We start from the raw sequence: 22,102 nt of genomic DNA, 5'->3' as shown, positions 1-22,102 counted from the left end.
TTGCACACCCACTGTAACACTGTACTAATATGTGTGCTTGAATAAAGCCTACTTGATATTAGAACGCCTCCTTTGTCCTAGTCAACGCTCAGAAGCGAGGGAGATACTGAAAGTCTGCTAAGCCGGTGAAGTCTACTTGCACTGAAGTGCAAATTTTTGCACATTCATTTCATGCAAATAGAGAATTTCTACGTTACACAGTGTGGACTAGAACACACCATTAATCTAGCTCTGTGTAAATCGAAATGAAACATGGACGACTTAACAGTTCAACCCAAAAAAGACACATTCCAATTAACATGGCAATTTTTAAATTAGGTTCTGTATAAATAACACATCACAAGATGACTCTATACAGGCTGACAAGCTGCCAGCAGACTGTGTTGGCATCCTATTGGCCCTCATGGGGCCCTCTGATGGGCTTTTATTGATGCAGTTCTTGCTGCGACCTCCTGTATTCCCGTCGTATATAAAATATGGCATTTTTTGCCATATTTATTTTTAGGGTTTAGTTCTACTTTAAATCTGTCTTGGATTAATTAACATTCTGAAGTTAATTAGCATTCATGTTTTGATATCTTTGGTTTTTTACTTTCATTCATTTGATATATGAGAAACAGTTGTCTAATCTGGCATTGATTAAAGAATTGTTTGTGCAAAGTGACTCTTTTAATTCATGGGTTTGTGCAAATACATTTATTTTTAGTAAAATGTATTATGCTTACAGATGAACCATATTTCTTAAGTATATTCTGTATTGTTACCAATCTTCTTGACTCTGTTAAACTCACCCAGCCTTTTCCGTTTGATAATTCAAGTAAATGTTCCAAAGTGGAGAATAATTGTCCAAAGCCCTTCTCCTCAGATGGCAGATATTTCATAAATCAACCTCAATGTATTACAGAGGTACTTGCTCACATGTATAAAATGATGTACAATAGAATTCAGAATTCCGGGAGCTATTGATCAGTAACATTTGGAAAGATACAGGTTGCATATTTCTGATTTAGACCATTTTTTATTTAAAGAATATTTTAAAATATTTTTACTTGTTTTTTGTAAATGAAACATATTTATAGTAATTATTTTAGATATTTTGAAGGCAACTTTATTTTATTCTTCACTATGGATTTTCTTAATAAAGAATGACATCGCCCATGAATATACCACTGCATATATTTGGCAGAGTTGTGCCACAGGGAGCCACATAGGAGTCCCAACTCCCGTCATTCAGACACACAAGTTAGGGAGCAGAAGAAGATGCAGACCACAATTGGGCTCTGTCCTTAATGCTCTAGTGCCCCTTAGTGATTTCTGGTGTGATCCTTGGTCACATCATTGTCAGGTGCCCCAAGAGACTCTCCTGGTTATAGATTCCATATCTGTTCCTGCCTTTGATTTTTTGCTGCCTGCCCTGTTTCTAGCCTGTCCTCCAGTTCTGTCTAACCCTCCTCTGTACCATGCTTTTGTATCAAACTCTGCCGTGTTCAGGTTTCCTGTTGGTCCACAGCCAAAAGTTCTGGGGCCCCCAAAAGGGCATTGGTCCTGGGAGGTGTCCCTTGCTCACAAAGGAGTGATATCTCCCACTCAGTCCCAGGGTTCCTGCTTCACAGATTGTGACAATCATTCCCTGTCCTGCAGAAGCTGAATCTGCAACTGGACAACTAACTGTAAGGGCAAGGCCAGACGTGGCGTTTTTGCAGCGTTTTTACCTTGCGTTTTTAAAAAAGAACAGCCAGGCATAAATACGACACTGAAACCACCTGCGACCGTCAACATTAGTTTTTCATGCGTTTTTCAGCACGTAGGATTCTTTTCCCAACATTCACTTATCATTGTTTTCATTGTTCTCATTGAGAATTTGGACGCCATATTTAAAATACGCTGCGTTTTTACGCAAAGTGTGGTTTCAAACGTGCAGATCTCATAGAGTCTATCGATTTGGTAGTTTCTTGACGTATTGGCGTTTCTGCAAAAAAACGCCAATACTGCGGCGGATTTCAGCTTGCAAGCACCCTGTGTGAATTACCATAGTGCGTTTTCCATTCGTTTCAGTGGTAGTGCAGTTTATGCGTATTTACGCCTGGCTGTTCTTTTTTTAAAAACGCAACGTAAAAACGCTGCAAAAACGCCATGTCTGGCCTAGCCCTAAAGTGGTACACGCTAGTCTGATGAACAAAAAAAAATGCTCTACTATGTAAATGCTGCTCTTTAATATAGCTATTGATGCAGTTCTTTCATTTAGTTATTAGCTCCTTTTTTGTTTCCATATGTTGTAATGTGTTCATTATGTGGCTAATAAACTCATATTAAATAATGATTACCCACAACAGATTTATAATAATTTTATTACAATATTACAAAAAGGAGAACAAGGTAAATTAAAGGGGTTGTGCCGATGAGTAAGTGCCCCTATAGGCACGAAACGCGTTAGGTCTTCATGTCCTAATACATTTTTCTACTTTTTATATTTGCCTCTTTATTTTTGGAGACCCTCACACCCTTTGGATACAGTGTTTTTGGGTTGTGCACCTTCACCTTTTTTTTAGATCACATGGTTTAAGAAATAAATGCTCACCATAAATAAATACTTTTTCCAATTACTTTCCATTTGTGACGGGTTTTCTAATATTGAAGTGTAAAGTTTCATTTTTCACCTTCTAAAGCAGCTCTGGGATGGGGGGCGGGGGGACGCCAAGTCTGTAACTGTTCTAAATGAATATATTTATTTGATACATTTCTTATCTTTGTCCCTGCTGAGCACAATCCATGAGTTTCATTACAGGCGGCTGTTAGAATTGATACAATAGTTGCTAATATTCAACAGATACTGTTGAGAAATGTATCAACTAATTGTATCAACTAAGGGGCAAATTTACCTAGGGTCGAATATCGAGGGTTAATTAACCCTCGATATGCCGATTTGAAATCCTTCGAATATCGAAGTCGAAGGATTTAGCGCAATTCGTTCGATCGAAGGAATAATCGTATAAATAAATGATTAAATCCTTCGAATCGAACGATTTTTATGGATTTTAATCCATCGATCGAAGGATTATCCTTCGATCAGAAAATTGTTAGGAAGCCTATGGGGAACTTACCCATAGGCTAACATTGGCCTCGGTAGGTTTTAGGTGGCGAACTAGGGGGTCGAAGTATTTTTAAAGAGACAGTACTTCGACTATCGAATGGTCGAATAGTCGAAGATTTTTAGTTCGAATCGAAGTTGAAGGTCGAAGGTCGAAGTAGCCCATTCGATGGTCGAAGTACCCAAAAAAACATTCGAAATTTGAACTATTTTTCCTCTATTCCTTCACTCGAACTAAGTAAATGGGCCCCAGAATGTAGCAAATTTTAACCGTTCAGAATCTGCTCCTGGATCACTGAGCTGCCAGACAGGAACATTAATTGGAAAAAATAAAAGATGGAAAGCAACTGAAAAAAGTCTGTTTATGGTGAACAATCTGAAACCAACTGAACTGAAAAAAAAAGTGTTCGGAAGGTGAGCAACCCCTTTAAATAGAAATGGATTTTGCAGCAAAATTTGTTGTAATGCAGAGAAACTGAGTCTGTCGAGGATATTTACCTTCAAAGATACTATTAAAACTAATGACTTAACTGGTGCTTCCACTGTGTATTGAAGGCATTAAGGAACACACAATCAATGCTCCAGAGGAACGCAGAGAAACGGAGTCTGTCGAGGATATTTACCTTCCAAGATACTATTAAAACTAATGACTTAACTGGTGCTTCCATTGTGTATTGAAGGCATTAAGGAACACACAATGAATGCTCCAGAGGAACGCCAATTAATGTGTTTTGGTATCTGAAAACAACTAAGCGACCCATGGCAAATTAAGCATATTTCCAACTCAGCAAGAGCAATACTTGCACATTCATTGCTTAATGTCTGATGAATGGAACCCAAAAACACAGGGGCATATTTGCTAAAGTGTGATTTTTCTCCTCCTCTAAATACACAAAAGTTCATCTCAATATATCAGGCATATGTTCTCATTTTTACTAAAAGAAAAAATATACGTGCTTGCATAGCTCATTTTCTCTGAAAACTCTGATGTATTTTCCCTATACGGTTGTACACACTTTATACCATATAAATCAATGACATATGTGGGATATTAGTATGGATGAGATGACGTAGATAATGAGATGTTGCTCTATTTTCATAATGGCAGTCCATTAATACTTTGGTGAATATTCAAAGTTTCCCACTGGCCACATTTCCCCTGGTGAAAAGTAACTGTTTGCCAAAGTGAACTTAATTCATCAGAACATCTTTTTCATGCATGGGACCTGTTATCCAGACTACGCGGCACCTGGGGCTGGAAATAGGGGTAGGCAGAGCAGGCATGTGCCTAGGGTGCAAATCTGGGGGGCGCCAGGCACGTACCTGCTCTGTCGCCTACCCCATGTCCAGTCCCCTCTCTCTGCTCTTTCCTTGTCTTTTTCCGGTTCCGAGCATGCGCTTGAGCGCCAACTCACGCATGTGTGTGCAAGCACCAAAACTCACGCATGCGCGCCCAGGTTGCCTAGGGCGCCTGCTCGGCCTGGCCCGGCTCTGTTTCAGCATAATTGACCTTTCTATAATTTGGATTTTCATACCTTAAATCTATTAGAAAATCGTGTAAACATTAAAGAAACCCAATAGGCTGGCTTTGCTTCCAATAAGGATTCAATATATCTTAGTTTGGATCAAGTACAAGGTACTGTTTTATTATTACAGAGAAAAAGGAAATCATATTTGAAAATTTAGATTATTTTGATAATGGAGTCTATGGGATACAGCCTTTCCGTAATTCAGAGCTTTCCGAATAAATGGGTTTCCAGAGAATGGATCCCATACCTGTACTTGTAAGTTGTCATGGTAATTTTTTATTTTTGGTGAGAATATGCCAATTTAAACTGGTACTCTGTAACCTTCATGCCAGCAAAGTAGATACTGTAGAACCCCCTGATTTTACATTTTGCTGGGCACGGTGCCGAAATGGTATCAATTCTGGAAAAACTGAAAAAAGACCACTTGTGTGTAGGGTACGCTAAAAAAACAGTGGATTAACGTCACGATTTCAGTTGTTTTAATGGAAAACTAAAGCTTAACAAAGAAGAAGGGCAGAAATGTTGTACATTATGTTTTGGGATTCTGTATGAGCCCAAGGCAACTGCAGCCCTTTAGCAGTGAAAATCTGGGACCCCAAAGATGCCGCAGAAGGAACATTAATTGTGAATTCAATTTCCATTGAATTTATACATCTCTTGCTCTTCTTTGCACTGCTGGTTATTGCTATTGAGACAATATTGCAGAAGCCTGTGAAAATACACCCAGGGCTCTGTTGAAAATAAAGTCTTAGCTGATTTCAGTAATCAGAACCAGCAGTGCAGATACCGCCCTTATTAGCAATTCGATTTAAAAACAATTGCAAACCATTGCAATTCTTTTTGTATTCAAGATTAAAAAAATGAGCTGATCCCATCGAGTAACAACATGAACTAATTACTGTCCAGATAAAATATCATCAGAGAGTTTTTATAAATAAGCACAAGGCGGACATGAAACTGAAAAAGTCTTGCAGTTATCTCCTATGACCTTGATCTATACATGATGATGAGTAAATATATTGATTCATGCTAGCCGTAATAATAGATCTATTACGGGATGTTGGAAATTGTATGTGTATTTTTTTTTTGTCTTCCTGGCCTCAGGATTTTAACTGAATGTAGATCATCCTGGTATAAAAAAATCAATAAGGTACGTGAAGGGGTAAAAATTCAGTGATTTTAATGCTCATTGCATCATTGACAGGATAAATAATTGCTGGTCCTTGTATCATGCCTATACTGTCTTGATAATATGGGCCACTAAAACTTGTGAGCACCCCCTGAACATTGATGCATTGATGAGCCTGCTGGGCTGATATTGGGCTGAAAATTGCCCTTATATCAGTCAGGCATGTTTAAGAATCTCGTCCTACAAGGCTGCATCAGCATGTTGATACATTGCTTGTCCAGTGGTTCTCCTGGGTTCCCTCAGCATCAATCACAGTTCAGTTGTGCTGAAAAAATAGGGTGCAGCATTCCCTTGAATGCCACCCAAAAAGAACCCTGACAGTGCAGGAATAAGTAGCCACCTATAAACATACATGTACACACACGTACACACATACACACATATATACAACCACACACACGCATAGAGGACTGTAACAGATATATCAGCAAGTCTGTTGAAATGAAATATTCATTTATTGGACATTGCACAGATTCTTTTTGAGGATCGGTGAAAGATAACTACCGTATTAAAATATACTTGATTTAGAAAACTTAAAAACTGACTTTACATTTTGTAACATATACGTAATGGCTTAGGAAGGATTTACTAAATCGTTATATATGCCATACACTACAGCAGCAACTTTAATATCAATAGCAATTTAACTTAACCACCATTTCCTGCATGTTTCTAATTTATATATTTATCATTTTTAGTGATAAAATTCTCTATAAACATGTGTATTTCAGTAAGTCAGCGAATGCTCAAAATGTGGCAAAATATGCAATGGTCGGCTAGAAATCTGAACAACATTCATTTTATCTATAGTGCAGATTTACTAAGGAACATATGAGTGATATATAAGCTCTGTCCCAACTTCTATACTAACTTCTCCACTCAGTGTTGGACTGGCCCACCAGAGTACCAGGAAAATTGCTGGTTGAACCGGGGTCAGTGGGCCTATCTGCTCAACCAGACCTTGTTTGGCCTTGCATGACTATATCTACTGATCGTTCCTAATTTCTGTGTGAGAACCAATAGGTGACAGTATATAAAGAGAAGAGACTAGGAAAATGTGGAAGCCAAAATGGATAGGAGAAAAAATAATATAGAGAGTGGGTCTATGCTCTATGCTTTCTGTTGGGCCCCTGGGATCCCAGACTCCACTTTGTAACTTCATCCTGGATCAAAAAATGGTGATGGTGTCAAAATCAAATTTGTTATTAAATGAAACAAGGGGGTTATTTATCAAAGTCCGAATTTTTCTCAACATTTCCAGCCAGAAAACTCTAATCTTAGCTTTTTCAGTGTATTGATTATTGGGATTCGGCCAGGATGCGGCCTTTTTCAGGAGGATTCGGATTCGGCTGAATCCTTCTGCCAGGCCGAACCGAATCCGAAACCTAATTTGCATATGCAAATTAGGGGCGGGGAGGGAAATCACGTGACTTTTTGTCAGAAAACAAGGAAGTAAAACATTTTTCCCCTTCCCACCCCTAATTTACATATGCAAATTAGGGTTCGGATTCAGTTCGGTATTTGGGCGAATCTTTCACGAAGGATTCGGGGGTACGGCCGAATCCAAAATAGTGGATTCGGTGCATCCCTAATTGATGATTAGATTTTCCCAAAAATTTGGTTTGCAGGAAAAAAATCAGAATTTCACGATTTTTTTCAGATTTTCACCCGAAAACTCAATTTTTGTATGTTTTTTTTTTTTTTCAGAAAACGCCGAAATCTTCGGGGTATTGCACTAAACCCAGCGCACATCAAAAAATCATCATCGGGACTTCTCCCATTGACTTATATGCAACCTCGACAGGTCTGGGATGGCGGATTTTCTGATTCCGATTTTTCCATCCTTGGGGTATAATAAATTCCCAAAAAATTTGTGATTTTTTTAAAAGTCCGAATTTAGACTAAAAAAATCACAAATTGTTCGGGATTTTTGCATTCGGAGTTTAGTAAATAACCCCCTAAGTCATTGATGTGTGTCCTGTGAAGATTATTACAGGTATGGGATCCATTATCCAGAATGCTCAGGTCTGCTAAAAATCAACATTAAACAGATGCTGGCACCAGAAATTAAGCTTTTTTTAAAAATCAGAAGCTATAACTGACAGGTTAAGGAGGGACATTCAGGCTGGCAAAACTGTCAGGTTTAGAAACTTCAAATAACAATTACTTACAAAAGCAAAACTATCAGCTGAGAATGATCAACATAACCTATAGGTAACTTTTAACGTACGTTTATATTTTGAAGAGTAGTTTTTTAGTGTCAAAATCCCGTTAAACCAATAGGTTTGACTTATAACCAATATACATTTATGCTGCTTATTTAACATCAGGTACAAGGTACCTGAGATAAAGGATCTTAGAGTTAGAATTATTTGCTTAAAATGGAAAGAGAGAGAGAGACGTAAGCAGTTGTGCGTTGAAGATAATCCTTACATTTTGACCAGTTGTAATAAGGGTTTTTTTTTAGTTTCTCTTTATTTTAACAATAAATCATATTCAAATCAAACATTGCAGACAATTGTTTTGTCGGCGTATAAGCTGTAGCGTTAATGGTCAAATGCAGATTTATTGTCATGCAATCGGAATACACTTTTAGATTTTTAAGACTGAAAAATCAAATTAGAGTGGCAGCTGTTGAGCTGACCAAACTTAAAGCCTTTTCATGTAAAGCTTGCTTTCTCTGGGAAGTGATACAATAGCTTTATGCATCAAATATACTAAGATTTTATTACTTTTAGTTGGCAAATGTCTGTCTGTGCATTATTAGTACAACAATTTGATCAAATAGCAAATCCTGTCCCTGACAATTTCAAATTCCAATATGTATCCAGGGCCTGAACTAGAGGTAGGCAGGAGAGGCAGAAGAGGCAGCTGCCTAGGGCGCAACGATTGGGGGGCGCTGGGCAGCTACCTCTTCTGCCTACTCCTATACCGGACCTGGCACTAGACTTGCACCCGACAATGTCCCTGCCATGACAATGGCGAGGCCACATAGGCCCGGGACGTGCTGCTCCCCAATGCTCCGGCGTTGCACGCCAGGGCTCTTGCGCCTGCGTGAGGTAGTGCGCCCAGCAAATCTGGCGCTGTCCATTCCCTATTGAAATCACATGTGCAGGGATTTTTGGGGTTTGGAGGATGCAGTCTAAGGTGGCAGTTGATACAAAGTAACAGTAGTCAGCCAGCTCAGCAAAGTAGTCAGAAAGATCAGCAGAAGTGTAGGGGGCTAGGCTTAGGGAACTGTCAGAAACTAGGGATGCACCGAATCCAGGATTCGGTTCGGGATTCGGCCAGGATTTGGCCTTTTTCAGCAGGATTCGGATTCAGCTAAATCCTTCTACCTGGCCGACAGTGGAGTAACTAGATGCTACTGGGCCCCACAGCAAATTAATTTTAGGGCCCCCAACATTTCCAGAGGTTGTCCTGTTTTACCAATATATATTGACATTTCTCATTAATTAGGGCTTCATAGGCCCCCTATACCTCCTGGGCCCCCCTGCAGCCGCAGGGTCTACTTCCTCTGTAGTTACGCCCCTGCTGGCCGAACCAAATCCGAATGACTTTTTGTCATAAAACAAGGAAGTAAAAAATGTTTTCCCCTTTCCACCCCTAATTTGCTTATGCAAATTAGGATTCGGATTTATGTATTTGGCCAAATCTTTCGCAAAGGATTCGGCCAAATACAAAATAGTGGATTCGGTGCATCCCTATCAGAAACCATAAAAATCATGAAAAGTCTGCATATTTTTTAATTGATATATTGCAAAGTTGTTTGAAATTATGTTTACTTTTCAAAAAGCTTAAGTTATGTTTTTGTGGAGTTCCCCTTTAAGGAACAGGCATTTCTACAACCTAGTTCTGCAGTCAAGCACAGCAAAACTGTATGAAAACAAAAAAAAAAGAAGAAGAAAGAGACCTGTTGGGATTATTTAATGTTTAAATGTTGCAGTAGAGTGATCCACATTACATAAAGACTCATTAACTGGAAAACCCCGGGTCCCAAGCATTAGAGAAAATAGGGTCCTCACCTAGATTTTAATACATCATGAAACTTAACAAACTTTAATTTGATAGTTTTTTTTTTTTATGTTTTAAATATCATTCATCTTGTGCTACAGACAATATACAGGAATAAAGTTCCAGTGTCAAACTGGTTATGAACTGATCAAATGTAGTGGGGGCCCAGCTGCACAGGCTAATGAGTCTTCAGCCAAGAGGAACAGAAAATATTGTGTTTTAAGAATTACAGGGCAACCCTTTTGAAAGGGTGATACCTTTATTGGCTAACTAAGATAATCATAACAAGCTTTCAGAACATTTTAGTTCCTTTTTCAAGGCAATCAGCTTTCAAAAGTGTTGCCCTGTAACATGTTTACTGGCTGTCACTGTACAACAACTTTACCTGTATTTAGGGGCATATTTATCAAGGGTCGAATTTCGAATTGAAAAAACTGAAATTCTAATTAAAAAAGACCAACCGAAATAAAGTCGAATTTTTTTTGGTCGAATAGGTCCGTTTTCGATCGAACAGGTCCGTATTTGGCTGAATTTGAATTGTATGAATCGAAGAAATAGCGCATTCGATTGAATTCAATTTGATTCCCCCAAAAAAATTTGATTTTTCAAACTCCACCAATTGACTCCAGATAGGTTCTAGGAGGTCCCCCATAGGCTAAAACTGCAATTCAGCAGGTTTTAGATGGTGAATGGTTGAATTTTTAAGGAGACAATACATGATAAATTCCGATATTAGAATTTTCTAATTTCTAGGATAGGAAATGATAGGAATCTCACAATAATTGCCCTTCACATTGGAGCTTCCCCCATAAACTGTTTGAGTCCCCATGGTTTGGGACCTTTCTCTTTAACACATTGAAAGCTGATAAATCGATCTCGGCTCATAGGAGATTTCCTAAATCTTTTAGAAGCCTCAATGCCACAATGACCAAATGGTAGAATTGCACACAAACCTCTTATAACTAAGAGAAGCAGGTCTTGTTAATATCAAGGAAGGATTTGTTTTAAACCAAAAAGCTGTTGGCAACTACAATTACCATTCACAGGCAAATTCAATGACTATAAAGTGAAACGGCAACATTAATAATAATGATTCACTTCTCTAGGCTGTAGTCTTTTTAGCTGTTCATTATTAATCAGGATGGTGGCAGGTACATGACACATAGATATAAGCTTTCCCTGACTTTATGGGAAGTTCAGGGAGTTCTGGGAGCCGGACATGCTGGCATAGGGAATACTGCTGTTTCTGGCTGTGGGATCTATCACATTCCTGGGTTTAAATTCTGACTCCCAATCTTCTTTTTCTTCCTTAACAAGCTGCCCTAGATTGTGATGCAGAATTTCTTCTTGGCTAAACTGTTTTTCCTTTGGAAAAAAAAAAAACAGAATGGAAACGAATGTTATAATGTTTCATGTTGGTTACCATGCTTTTTAAAGCATTTAAATACAGTAGCAGATTGAACCCAATAACCTCCACAGCATGATTAGATCATATGGTATGAATAAAATATAAAGGTATGGGATCCTATATCCTGGTATCCAGAAAGCTCCATGGAAAGACCATTCCCCCATAGACTCCATTGTATCCAAATAATTAAAATGTGTTTCTTTTCTCTGTAATAATGATACAGTACCTTGGTCCTAACTAAGATATGATTAATCCTTATTGGAGGCAAAACCAGCCTGTTGGGGTTATTTAATGCTTAAATTAGTTTTAAGTAGACTTAAGGTATGAAGATCCAAATTACAGAAAGATCCATTATATGGAAACCCCCAGGTCCAGAGCATTCTGGATAACAGGTTCCTGTATTAATGTTATCATTTATTTAGGTCAGAAAACATCAGCAATCCTTATATCATCCCCTCACTCATTAAATCTGGCATGTATTATATATTCCCGTATTCTCGTTGAAGGCCCTGTTTGTAACTTTTTATGGAGATGTTGTAGATGCAAAGTTGTATGACAATAACAGAGTAAATCTAATCATTGGTTGAATATTTTCATGTTTATATATCAAAATGTGTGAATTGGTGAGGACAATTCAATTTCACAGGAGCATATAGCTTATGGGAAACACTTTAGGAGAGCCAAGAATATTTATCTACATGCACTGATTGACATTTAATGTTTTATGTATGTGAGATGTATTTGTCAACAAAATGCACTTTGCTACCTATATATATATATATATATATATATATATATATATATATATATATATATAGTCCAAATAGTTCAGCACTCCACTACTCCACATGAGTGACCCAGGTGCTACCGTCCAAAGCTGCATCCAAAATCCAAAAAAAGTGAGTTGCACACTGGGAACTTTTGTTTAGTTTAAAAAGTTCATTCTATTAAATATAAGTTAAAAAATAGGTCAACGTTTTGGTCTGTTCCTGAGACCTTTATCAAGACCATTAACACGCCAGGAACAGACCGAAACGTTGACCTATTTTTTAACTTATATATAATAAAATGAACTTTTTAAACTAAACAAAAGTTCCCAGTGTGCACCTCACTTTTTTTGGATTTTATATATATATATATATATATATATATATTCCCAACTATAGTCAGGTGATCCACTGGTGTCTAGTAAAAGGGCAGCCAAGTATGGAGGTTTACTTTGAAAGCAGCAAGTTAAGTTGCAGGTAAAACCAAGTCCCTTTGTAAAATGTATAATGAAGCAATAGAATTCTTAATGAATCAGATAAAATTGAGCGTAGGACTGGCCAGATGTGGGATGACTTTGACGTAGTTGGCCAGCTTAAATATATTGCAATATATGGACAAACAATCCCTGTTTTGTTTAAAGGGTAAGGCATTTTTTAGTAGCAGTATGCACAAAATGTCGCTGTCTTAAATATATTGATAATGGGTTGAGTGCAGAGGACTCTTGTATTTGACTATATGTATTTTGTGGTCACACCCTCATTGCACCCCCGCCTAATTGTTTTAAAAAATAGTGGTGAGCACAACTTTCCCTTGTTTGTTATAGTTTATACAGGAGCAGTGACCAGCTCCATGTTGTAGCTCCCACCCTTCCCAACTATAGTCAGGTGATCCCACTGGTGTCTAATAAAAGGGCAGCCAAGTATGGAGGTTTACTTTGAAAGCAGCAAGTTAAGTTGCAGGTAAAACCAAGTCCCTTTGTAAAATATATAATGAAGCAATAGAATTCTTAATGAATCAGATAAAATTGAGCGTAGGACTGGCCAGATGTGGGATGACTTTGACGTAGTTGGCCAGCTTAAATATATTGCAATATATGGACAAACAATCCCTGTTTTGTTTAAAGGGTAAGGCATTTTTTAGTAGCAGTATGCACAAAATGTCGCTGTCTTAAATATATTGATAATGGGTTGAGTGCAGAGGACTCTTGTATTTGACTATATATATATATATATATATATATATATATATATATATATATATATATATATATATATATATATATATATATATATATAGCCAAACCATCATTATTATTATATCATTATATCATACAATTACATTCTTGACTATTCCATGCCTTCTACTTTGTTGCAATTGTCTGGGAAGCCCTCTCTTGTTTCAGAAGGATAATAACCCCATGCACAATGTTTTCATATACAACTGGTTTGTAAAGATGCCAGTAGAAGAACTCAGGGTCAGACTGGGGTAACATATAAAATCCCGGTGGGCCCTGTTCCTGCTTGGCCACTGGGGTAACATAAAAAATCCTGGTGGGTTCTGGTCCTGCTTGGCCCTCTAGACTAGTCCTGCTGCCACCCTCCAATGTGTTACTTGCCACCTGTCCAGCAGTGCTGAAGGAGAGGGTGCCTTGGCTAAGATGGGCAGCCAGGGGTGGTAGGTGGACAGCAGTTGATGAGGTGGGAGGTTGATGTGATACGGACGTTGGCCCAAGGAACACTGGAAGGACTTGACTGGCCTTAACCTTAACCCAAACCCAACCTTAACCTAACCTTAACCCAACACTTGTGGGTTGAATTGGAAAGCCAATGCAAGCTAGACCTGATCAGCCAGCATCAGTACTCAGGCTCTTAGGTAACTTGGAAATAAATTCCACTAACAATATTCCAGCATCTAATAGAAAGCCTTCCTAGAAGACTAGTGGACAAAGGCTGTTTAATCAGCAAAGAAAGAAGCACATTTTTTATTACTACCCTTAGTTTTGGAATGAGATGTTGGATAGACAGGTGTACATACTGTTTTTGCCATATAGAGTAAATAAAATGGTATACTTTTATTATATCAATAAAAAACTCATTCTGTTTCTATACAGTATACCAAACAGAAACATAATTCAGATATTTACTTTCACAATGTTGTTCTGTTTGCTGTCCACAAGGTTCGTCTGCTTCATTCGATTTGTTTCCATTGACTCTAATTTCATCTGTACGGACTCGATTTTTCTCATGATTCCACTGATGGAGAATTCAAGTTGCTGCAACCGCTTCAAAAATCTAGGACACAGTCATACATAAGAAGTTAAGTTATGTGGGTTTGTTTGTGCACTGAGGACTGGGATAGCTAAACATTTTAAACAAGAACATTGAAGTAAAAATTGTCTTGGCACAGCATCCACATGCACCTGTAAACAGTAAATGGGTGCAGCGGTGTGGTAGGTAAAGGATGTGGGCAGGGCAGCCATCAGGGGGGGACAGGGGGGAGAGTTGTAGGGGGCCCGAGGGTAAGGGGGGCCCAACCACGCCATACTTACTTGATTAGCCGGGCCCCCATCTTTCTGAGAGCTGCTGACTTCGGGAAGGCATGGACGTTTAAGGGGCCCTGGCCACCAATTTCATTATAATGTGTGGGGGGGGGGGGCTGGCCACCAATTTTTTATTCTCATGTGGGGTGGGGGCCCTGGCCACAAATGTTTTTTATGGGGGGCCCTGACCACCAATATCTTTTTATTTTTTTTAATATGTGGGAACCCTAGCCACCAATATTTTTTTGTTTTTTTACTGCGTGGTGTGGGGCGGACCTGTGGGGTGGGGAGGACGGACCTGTAGGTGGGGCTTGCGGTGGGCGCAGCTCAGGGGGCCCAGGAAATTTTGTCGTATGGGGCCCTGTGATTTCTGATGGCGGTCCTGGAAGTGGGCACTGGGCAGAGCTGGAGGTTTGCTAGTTACTAGTGGCATATCTATAGAGGGGGGGAGTGGGTGACGTTGGGTCGGGAGTGGGTGGGATCAGGGGAGGGGGCAGAGGCAGGAAGTGGGCAGAGGCAGGAAGTGGGCAGAAGGATGGGGATTAGAGTGTGCCAGGCCCCTCTGAAGATTGTTTTGCAGGGGGGCCTGGCACTCTCTAGTTACGCCACTGCAAATTACATTTCAGCATCATAGTGATTAACACTATTGATATATGTAATAGGTGATTATGGCATCGGGAATATCAGTAATGTCTCCATGACAGTCTTGTAGAGGCTGTTTCTTTCAAAAGGATTGTATATAATAATATATAGATATATAATAATAATATCATATTGGAATATATACTGTATGAATGGAGCATTTTCAGTGGTATTTGTGTTACTGGCCCATTATTAAGGGACCTTTATGGTTCTGCTATCTATGCTTTTATGTTTTTTTTCCCTTTGTGGTCACTTACATTTCAAACTCATCTTGTGACACCCAGCTCCCTTTAGAAGAAAGGTCATTCTTCATATCATCTAAATTGACTTCTTCCTCTAGTCTCTTGTTCCTGAAGGATCTTCCCAAATTCTCAATTTCAGCATTTAGAGCCACCTACAGAGGTACATATAAGTTTATGTGTGGAACAGCAGATAAAGCAAAGTACTGTTTCTTTAAAACCCACATGCAACTTTGAACTTCTTCAGTGAATTCAGAGACAGTCACATCATCACATCACCCAGTTCAGTGGTTTTAAAACTTTGCTTTATAAATTAAAGGGATCCTGTCATCGGAAAACATGTTTTTTCCAAAACGCATCAGTTAATAGTGCTACTCCAGCAGAATTCTGCACTGAAATCCATTTCTCAAAAGAGCAAACAGATTTTTTTATATTCAATTTTGAAATCTGACATGGGGCTAGACATTTTGTCAATTTCCCAGCTGCCTCTGGTCATGTGACTTGTGCCTGCACTTTAGGAGAGAAATGCTTTCTGGCAGGCTGCTGTTTTTCCTTCTCAATGTAACTGAATGTGTCTCAGTGGGACATGGGTTTGAGTGCTGTTCTTAGATCTACCAGGCAGCTGTTATCTTGTGTTAGGGAGCTGCTATCTGGTTACCTTCCCATTGTTCTTTTGTTTGGCTGCTGGGGGGGGAAGGGAGGGGGGAAGGGAGGGGGGTGATATCACTCCAACTTGCAGTACAGCAGTAAAGAGTGATTGAAGTTTATCAGAGCACAAGTCACATGACTTGGGGCAGCTGGGAAATTGACAGTATGTCTAGCCCCATGTCAGATATCAAAATTGAATATAAAAAAATCTGTTTGCTCTTTTGAGAAATAGATTTCAGTGCAGAATTCTGCTGGAGCAGCACTATTAACTGATTCATTTTGAAAAATTTTTTTTTCCCATGACAGTATCCCTTTAAGTATATAGTCCCATTATGTTAAACAAGAGCTTAATATAAAAGAATTTGGTCTGTTGTCTCTATCAGATGGATTATGGAGTTATGGGCATTTTACAATTCCTAATACCAACATATGGGGACCTTATCCATCTCAACCACCTTAAGGGTGGTGGCAGACTTGGCTACTGGGGGAAAACAGTCGCCCAGCGACAAATCGCCTTTTTTCGGGCGACTAATCTCCCCTAAATGCCTTCCCGGCGGCTAGAATATAAATCTCCGACGGGATGGCATTCGGAACGCTTTGTTTTCCGAAGTCGCCCGAAGTTGCCTCACGAGGAAACTCCGGGTGACTTCGGAAAGCCATCCCCGTGGCAATTTACATTCTAGCCAATGGGAAGGCATTTAGGGGAGATTAGTTGCACGAAGAAGAGGCGATTTTCTATTACCTGTCCTGCCTATGTTACAGCTCCCAATTGGTACCATTGGCACCAATATATCACATTTGCAACTGAAATGTATTTGTATTAAAAACCATCAATTTGATAGTATGTATGAGTATGTGTATGAGCCCCTCATGAGTACTGAGTGTGATAACTCCATAGCACAACTTAACAATGTGGACTCCTTTATTAAATCCACAGTTTGGTTTGTGCTCTCTCTCTCTCTTTGTGCTCTCACCCTTCTTTCCTCTAAGATTTGTTTCATTCTCTGCTGTTCCTCCTCATCAAGAATCCTATTACCGTCCTGATCAAAGTTGGAAAATGCTGCAGAGATTTCATGGTCATCGTGGCCCATCCTGTAGAACAAAAAATACCTTTTATTTCCTTATTTTCCTTCTCATGAGGCAACTTCGGGCATCTTTGGAAGACGAAGCACTCCGAGTGCCATCCCGCCGGCGATTTTCATTTTAGCCGGTAGGAAGGCAGGGGAGACAGTTCGGGGAGATTAGTTGCCCCGAAGAAAAGGAGATTTGTCGCCGGGTGTCTAATCTCCCCGAATCTGCCTGTGTGTCCTGACCCTAAAAGTAACTTTGGACCCCCTCATTAGAGGGCCCCTGGGAGAAAGAAAATATTTAAAAGCACAAAGGATATATTTTATTGAGTAACAATGGTTATAACCAATGGTAGTTCAAAAGCAGTTGTATTTGAACTACAAAAGCATCTCCCAGAATTGTAACCCTTAGCCTTTCTATATAGAACTCGCCATTCTTCTTTACCTACAAAGCTGCTGCAGATGAAGGATGTAACTACTAGCACTGTGGATTTTACTTCTCTGGGGTTGTTCTATGATCCATGTCATACTGCCTGTTAACTGCAAGCATGGCAAGATCAAAGGTCCTAGCTGGTAAGGTATGAAAATATTGAAGAGAAATTACCACTATAAATGTCATTATGAAGTATCGTATATAATAGATAAGTTAAGTAGGTACATGTATTACACAAAGAGGGAAAAGCATAATAAATAATTAGTACTTCGTACTCAGTGGCGTAACTACCAGGGGAGCAGGGGGTGCAATTAGACCAGGGCCCGCACCCCCGCAGGGCCCCCCGGCAGATCGCACCCCACTGTAGTGGGGTAGGGGGGCCCCATCTGCATGGCCCGCACCAGGGCCCTCCCCCACCTAGTTATGTTACTGTTCTTACTAGTACTAAGACTAGAGGCCTATGGAACATGGGGCCAAATATGACACTGCAGCAATATAATGGGGTCATTCTATGAAAAGGAAACATCTAGTGGTTAGTGGGTTTTAGCTAAACAATTTGCTTTTACAGTAACTTTGTGGGCCATCTGCACCTGGGATTTTTGGCTTTGAAGGACAAAACCAAGGAATCAACGAGACTCTATAGGTCTTACTGTTACACGTATAACCTGTAGCATTTAGCAACCTTTCTTAGTAAACTTACTCTCGTAAACTGTTCTTAAACTCTTCAAATTTCAGCTCTTTTGTGCTATTTTGCAGAGCTTTTTGTACATCAGAAATCCTTTCTTTTTTCAGTTTTAGCTTCAGTAAGGTCTTCTTGTAGCCCTAGAAAGAAAAAATGCAAACAAACTACATTTGTAGGACCTGAATTAATGGGGTTATTTATCAAAGTCCGATTTTATCTCAACATTTTCTGCTACAAACTCAGATCAAATCCGCTCAGGTTTTTTTACGCTTATTTATTATTACATTTTCCCAAAAAATTGCTTTGCGGGAAAAAAAAAATCAGATTTTCATTATTTTTTCAGATTTTTCACCTGAAAATTTAGATTTCTAGTGCTTTTTTGCCTGAAAATGTTGGGGTATTGCACAAAACCCATCGCATAACAAAAAATCATTGGGACTTATATGCAACCTCGACAGTTCTGAGACGCCGGATTTTTAATTCGGTCTGACTTTTCCATCCTCCAGGTTTAATAATTTCCGAAAGATTTGTGATTTTTTAAAATTTCAATTTTATCTAAAAAAAAAATCACGAATTCTTCAGGTTTTTTGCATTCAGAGTTTAGTAAATAACCCCCTAAATGTATGTTTTAGAAAAACAAAAATAGCAGATATGTAGATCAGATAACACAAGGTCAGTGTTGCTCAATATAGAAAGAGAAATCCAAGCACTCAAGGAAGATATATGTCCAAGGACAAAACAGATTTCACCAATCACTGCAAATCCCAAGAGGATAACTACTCAGAAGCCTTATGGAAACAGCTAAAGTCAGTTTTAAAGTTAGACTAAATCACAGCCAGAGGAAGAGAAGAGCACCGGTATTTGTTGTAGAGATAAAAATGGATGCTACCTGCCATGGTGCAGGCATCCTGCATAGTAGTCCACATTTTTGGGGGATATTTGCCATGGAAGGTTAACCTAGTGCTTTCCATTCATATAATGGTGATGACCAAAGTCCTTTGTGTGCCATTACACATACACAGGAATTAGTGGAGTGCCCATATTAATTATTGATATTAATGTGGATTAAATGAGACATCTTGTGCAACAAACAGGAATGTTACAGGGCATTATATTATTCCAAATATCGGAGGAAGGTGCTGAGTATTACTATACTAGTCTTGCCCATCTGTTCCCCAGGGGAGGGGGCAGCACATTGCACTTTAGTAACGGAACCGATTATCAACTAGGTAGACCTGGTAGGGAAGTGATTCATGTCTTTGTTTGGGAAAATGCAGGGCTGTGTTTGACTATTAGGGATGTAGCGAACGTCGGAAAAAAAGTTCGCGAACATATTCGCGAACTTGCGCAAAAACGCGAGCGGTTCGCGAACGGTTCGCGAACCCCATAGACTTCAATGGGAAGGCGAACTTTAACATCTAAAAAAAAAATTTCTGGCCAGAAAAATGATTTTAAAGTTGTTTAAAGGGTGCAACGACCTGGACAGTGGCATGCCAGAGGGGGATCAAGGGCAAAAATGTATCTGAAAAATCTGCCTGTGTGTGCTTGGAAGAGATAGTGTAGGGGGAGAGCTGTTAGTGATTTCAGGGACAGATGATAGTAAGTTTGCTGGCTAGTAATCTGCTTGATACTGCTCTGTATTGGAGGGACAGAAGTCTGCAGGGATTTGAGGGACATTTTAGCTTAGGTAGCTTTGCTGGCTAGTAATCTACTGTTCTCTTTAAACAACTGCCATACGTTGACCTTGTAGGCATTGTTTGCCCAGTTTTTTTGGACGCAGCCACTGAGCACAGTTGCCAGAAAAAATATGCCATATAAATGCTGAAAATAGTCATTTTTCGCCATACGTTGACCTTGTAGACATTGTTTGCCCAGTTTTTTTGGTTGCAGCCACTGAAGCACAGTTGCAGAAAATATGCCATATAAATGCTGAAATAGTCATTTGCCATCTGACTTGTACATTGTTGCCAGTTTTGGTGAGCAATGAAGCCAGTCAGAAAAATTGCATAAATGCTGAAATAGTCATTTTTTGCCATACGTTGACCTTGTAGGCATTGTTTGCCCAGTTTTTTTGGTCGCAGCCACTGAAGCACAGTTGCCAGAAAAAATATGCCATATAAATGCTGAAAATAGTCATTTTTTGCCATATACGTTGAGTCAACGTATGGCAAAAAATGACTATTTTCAGCATTTATATGGCATATTTTTTCTGGCCTCTGTGCTTCAGTGGCTGCGGCCAAAAAACTGGGCAAACAATGCCTACAAGGTCAACGTCGTTGACCTTGTAGGCATTGTTTGCCCAGTTTTTTTGGCGCAGCCACTGAAGCACAGAGGCCAGAAAAAATATGCCATATAAATGCTGAAAATAGTCATTTTTTTGGTCGCAGCCACTGAAGCACAGTTGCCAGAAAAATTATGCCATATAAATGCTGAAAATATGCATTTTTTTGGTTGCAGCCACTGAAGCACAGAGGCCAGAAAAATTATGCCATATAAATGCTGAAAATATGCATTTTTTTGGTTGCAGCCACTGAAGCACAGAGGCCAGAAAAATTATGCCATATAAATGCTGAAATATGCATTTTTTTGGTTGCAGCCACTGAAGCACAGAGGCCAGAAAAATATGCCATATAAATGCTGAAAATAGTCATTTTTTTGGTCGCAGCCACTGAAGCACAGTTGCCAGAAAAATTATGCCATATAAATGCTGAAAATATGCATTTTTTTGGTTGCAGCCACTGAAGCACAGAGGCCAGAAAATTATGCCATATAAATGCTGAAAATATGCATTTTTTTGGTTGCAGCCACTGAAGCACAGAGGCCAGAAAAATTATGCCATATAAATGCTGAAAATATAAATTTTTTTGGTTGCAGCCACTGAAGCACAGAGGCCAGAAAAATTATGCCATATAAATGCTGAAAATATGCATTTTTTTGGTTGCAGCCACTGAAGCACAGAGGCCAGAAAAATTATGCCATATAAATGCAGAAAATATGCATTTTTTTGGACGCAGCCACTGAAGCACAGTTGCCAGAAAAAATATGCCATATAAATGCTGAAAATAGTCATTTTTTGCCATACGTTGACCTTGTAGACATTGTTTGCCCAGTTTTTTTGGTTGCAGCCACTGAAGCACAGAGGCCAGAAAAAATTAAACCAGTAGGGTTTGCACCCTAGTTTGTAACGGTGGCGGAGGGAGGAGGAGGACGCTAAAGGACAGCTGTGTGTGGAGTCATGAGGCTTGAAGAGAAGGACAGCTGCATAGAAGTCAGAACAAGTCTTCCGGCGTGCAGTAACCCTCCGAGATCCACCCCTCATTCATTTTAATAAAGGTCAGGTAATCGACACTTTTGTGACCTAGGCGAGTTCTCTTCTCAGTTACAATCCCTCCTGCTGCACTGAAGGTCCTTTCTGAGAGCACACTTGAGGCTGGGCAAGACAAGAGGTTCATGGCAAATTGTGACAGCTCTGGCCACAGATCAAGCCTGCGCACCCAGTAGTCCAGGGGTTCATCGCTCCTCAGAGTGTCGATATCTGCAGTTAATGCCAGGTAGTCCGCTACCTGCCGGTCGAGGCGTTCTTTGAGGTGGATCCAGAAGGGTTGTGGCGCTGCCTTGGACAGAAAAACATTTGCATGTCTGACGTTACAGACTGGCCAAAGGGCTTTGTCCTTGCAGGTGTGCTCGTGGCAGGATTACTGGCACCTCTGCCCCTGGAATGTTGATGTTCCTGAAGTGACATCACCCTTAAAAGCATTGTACAACATGTTTTGCAGGCTGGTTTGTAAATGCCGCATCTTTTCGGACTTGTGGTATGTTGGTAACATTTCGACACTTTATGCTTGTACCGAGGGTC

General features: G+C 39.6%; 1 protein-coding gene across 1 annotated transcript in view; it reads right to left on the bottom strand.

Moving 5' to 3' along the window:
- Nucleotides 1-10,509: 10,509 nt before the first annotated feature.
- Nucleotides 10,510-22,102, bottom strand: part of pkd2l1.S (polycystic kidney disease 2-like 1 S homeolog) — a 38,537-nt gene continuing 26,944 nt past the window's right edge. The window contains exons 11-15 of the mRNA XM_018227493.2: nucleotides 18,265-18,386; nucleotides 17,039-17,156; nucleotides 15,435-15,571; nucleotides 14,140-14,287; nucleotides 10,510-11,185 (exon numbers count right to left, since the gene is read on the bottom strand). Coding sequence (XP_018082982.1) covers nucleotides 11,006-11,185; nucleotides 14,140-14,287; nucleotides 15,435-15,571; nucleotides 17,039-17,156; nucleotides 18,265-18,386 — 705 coding nt within the window. The 3' untranslated portion in view covers nucleotides 10,510-11,005. The remainder of the gene's footprint in view (nucleotides 11,186-14,139; nucleotides 14,288-15,434; nucleotides 15,572-17,038; nucleotides 17,157-18,264; nucleotides 18,387-22,102) is intronic.

This window comes from Xenopus laevis, chromosome 7S (genome assembly GCF_017654675.1).
Source record: "Xenopus laevis strain J_2021 chromosome 7S, Xenopus_laevis_v10.1, whole genome shotgun sequence".
NCBI classification, from domain to species: domain Eukaryota; kingdom Metazoa; phylum Chordata; class Amphibia; order Anura; family Pipidae; genus Xenopus; species Xenopus laevis.
The sequence above is the reverse complement of the archived record's forward strand: the minus strand, read 5'-3'. Positions and strand labels throughout refer to the sequence as shown.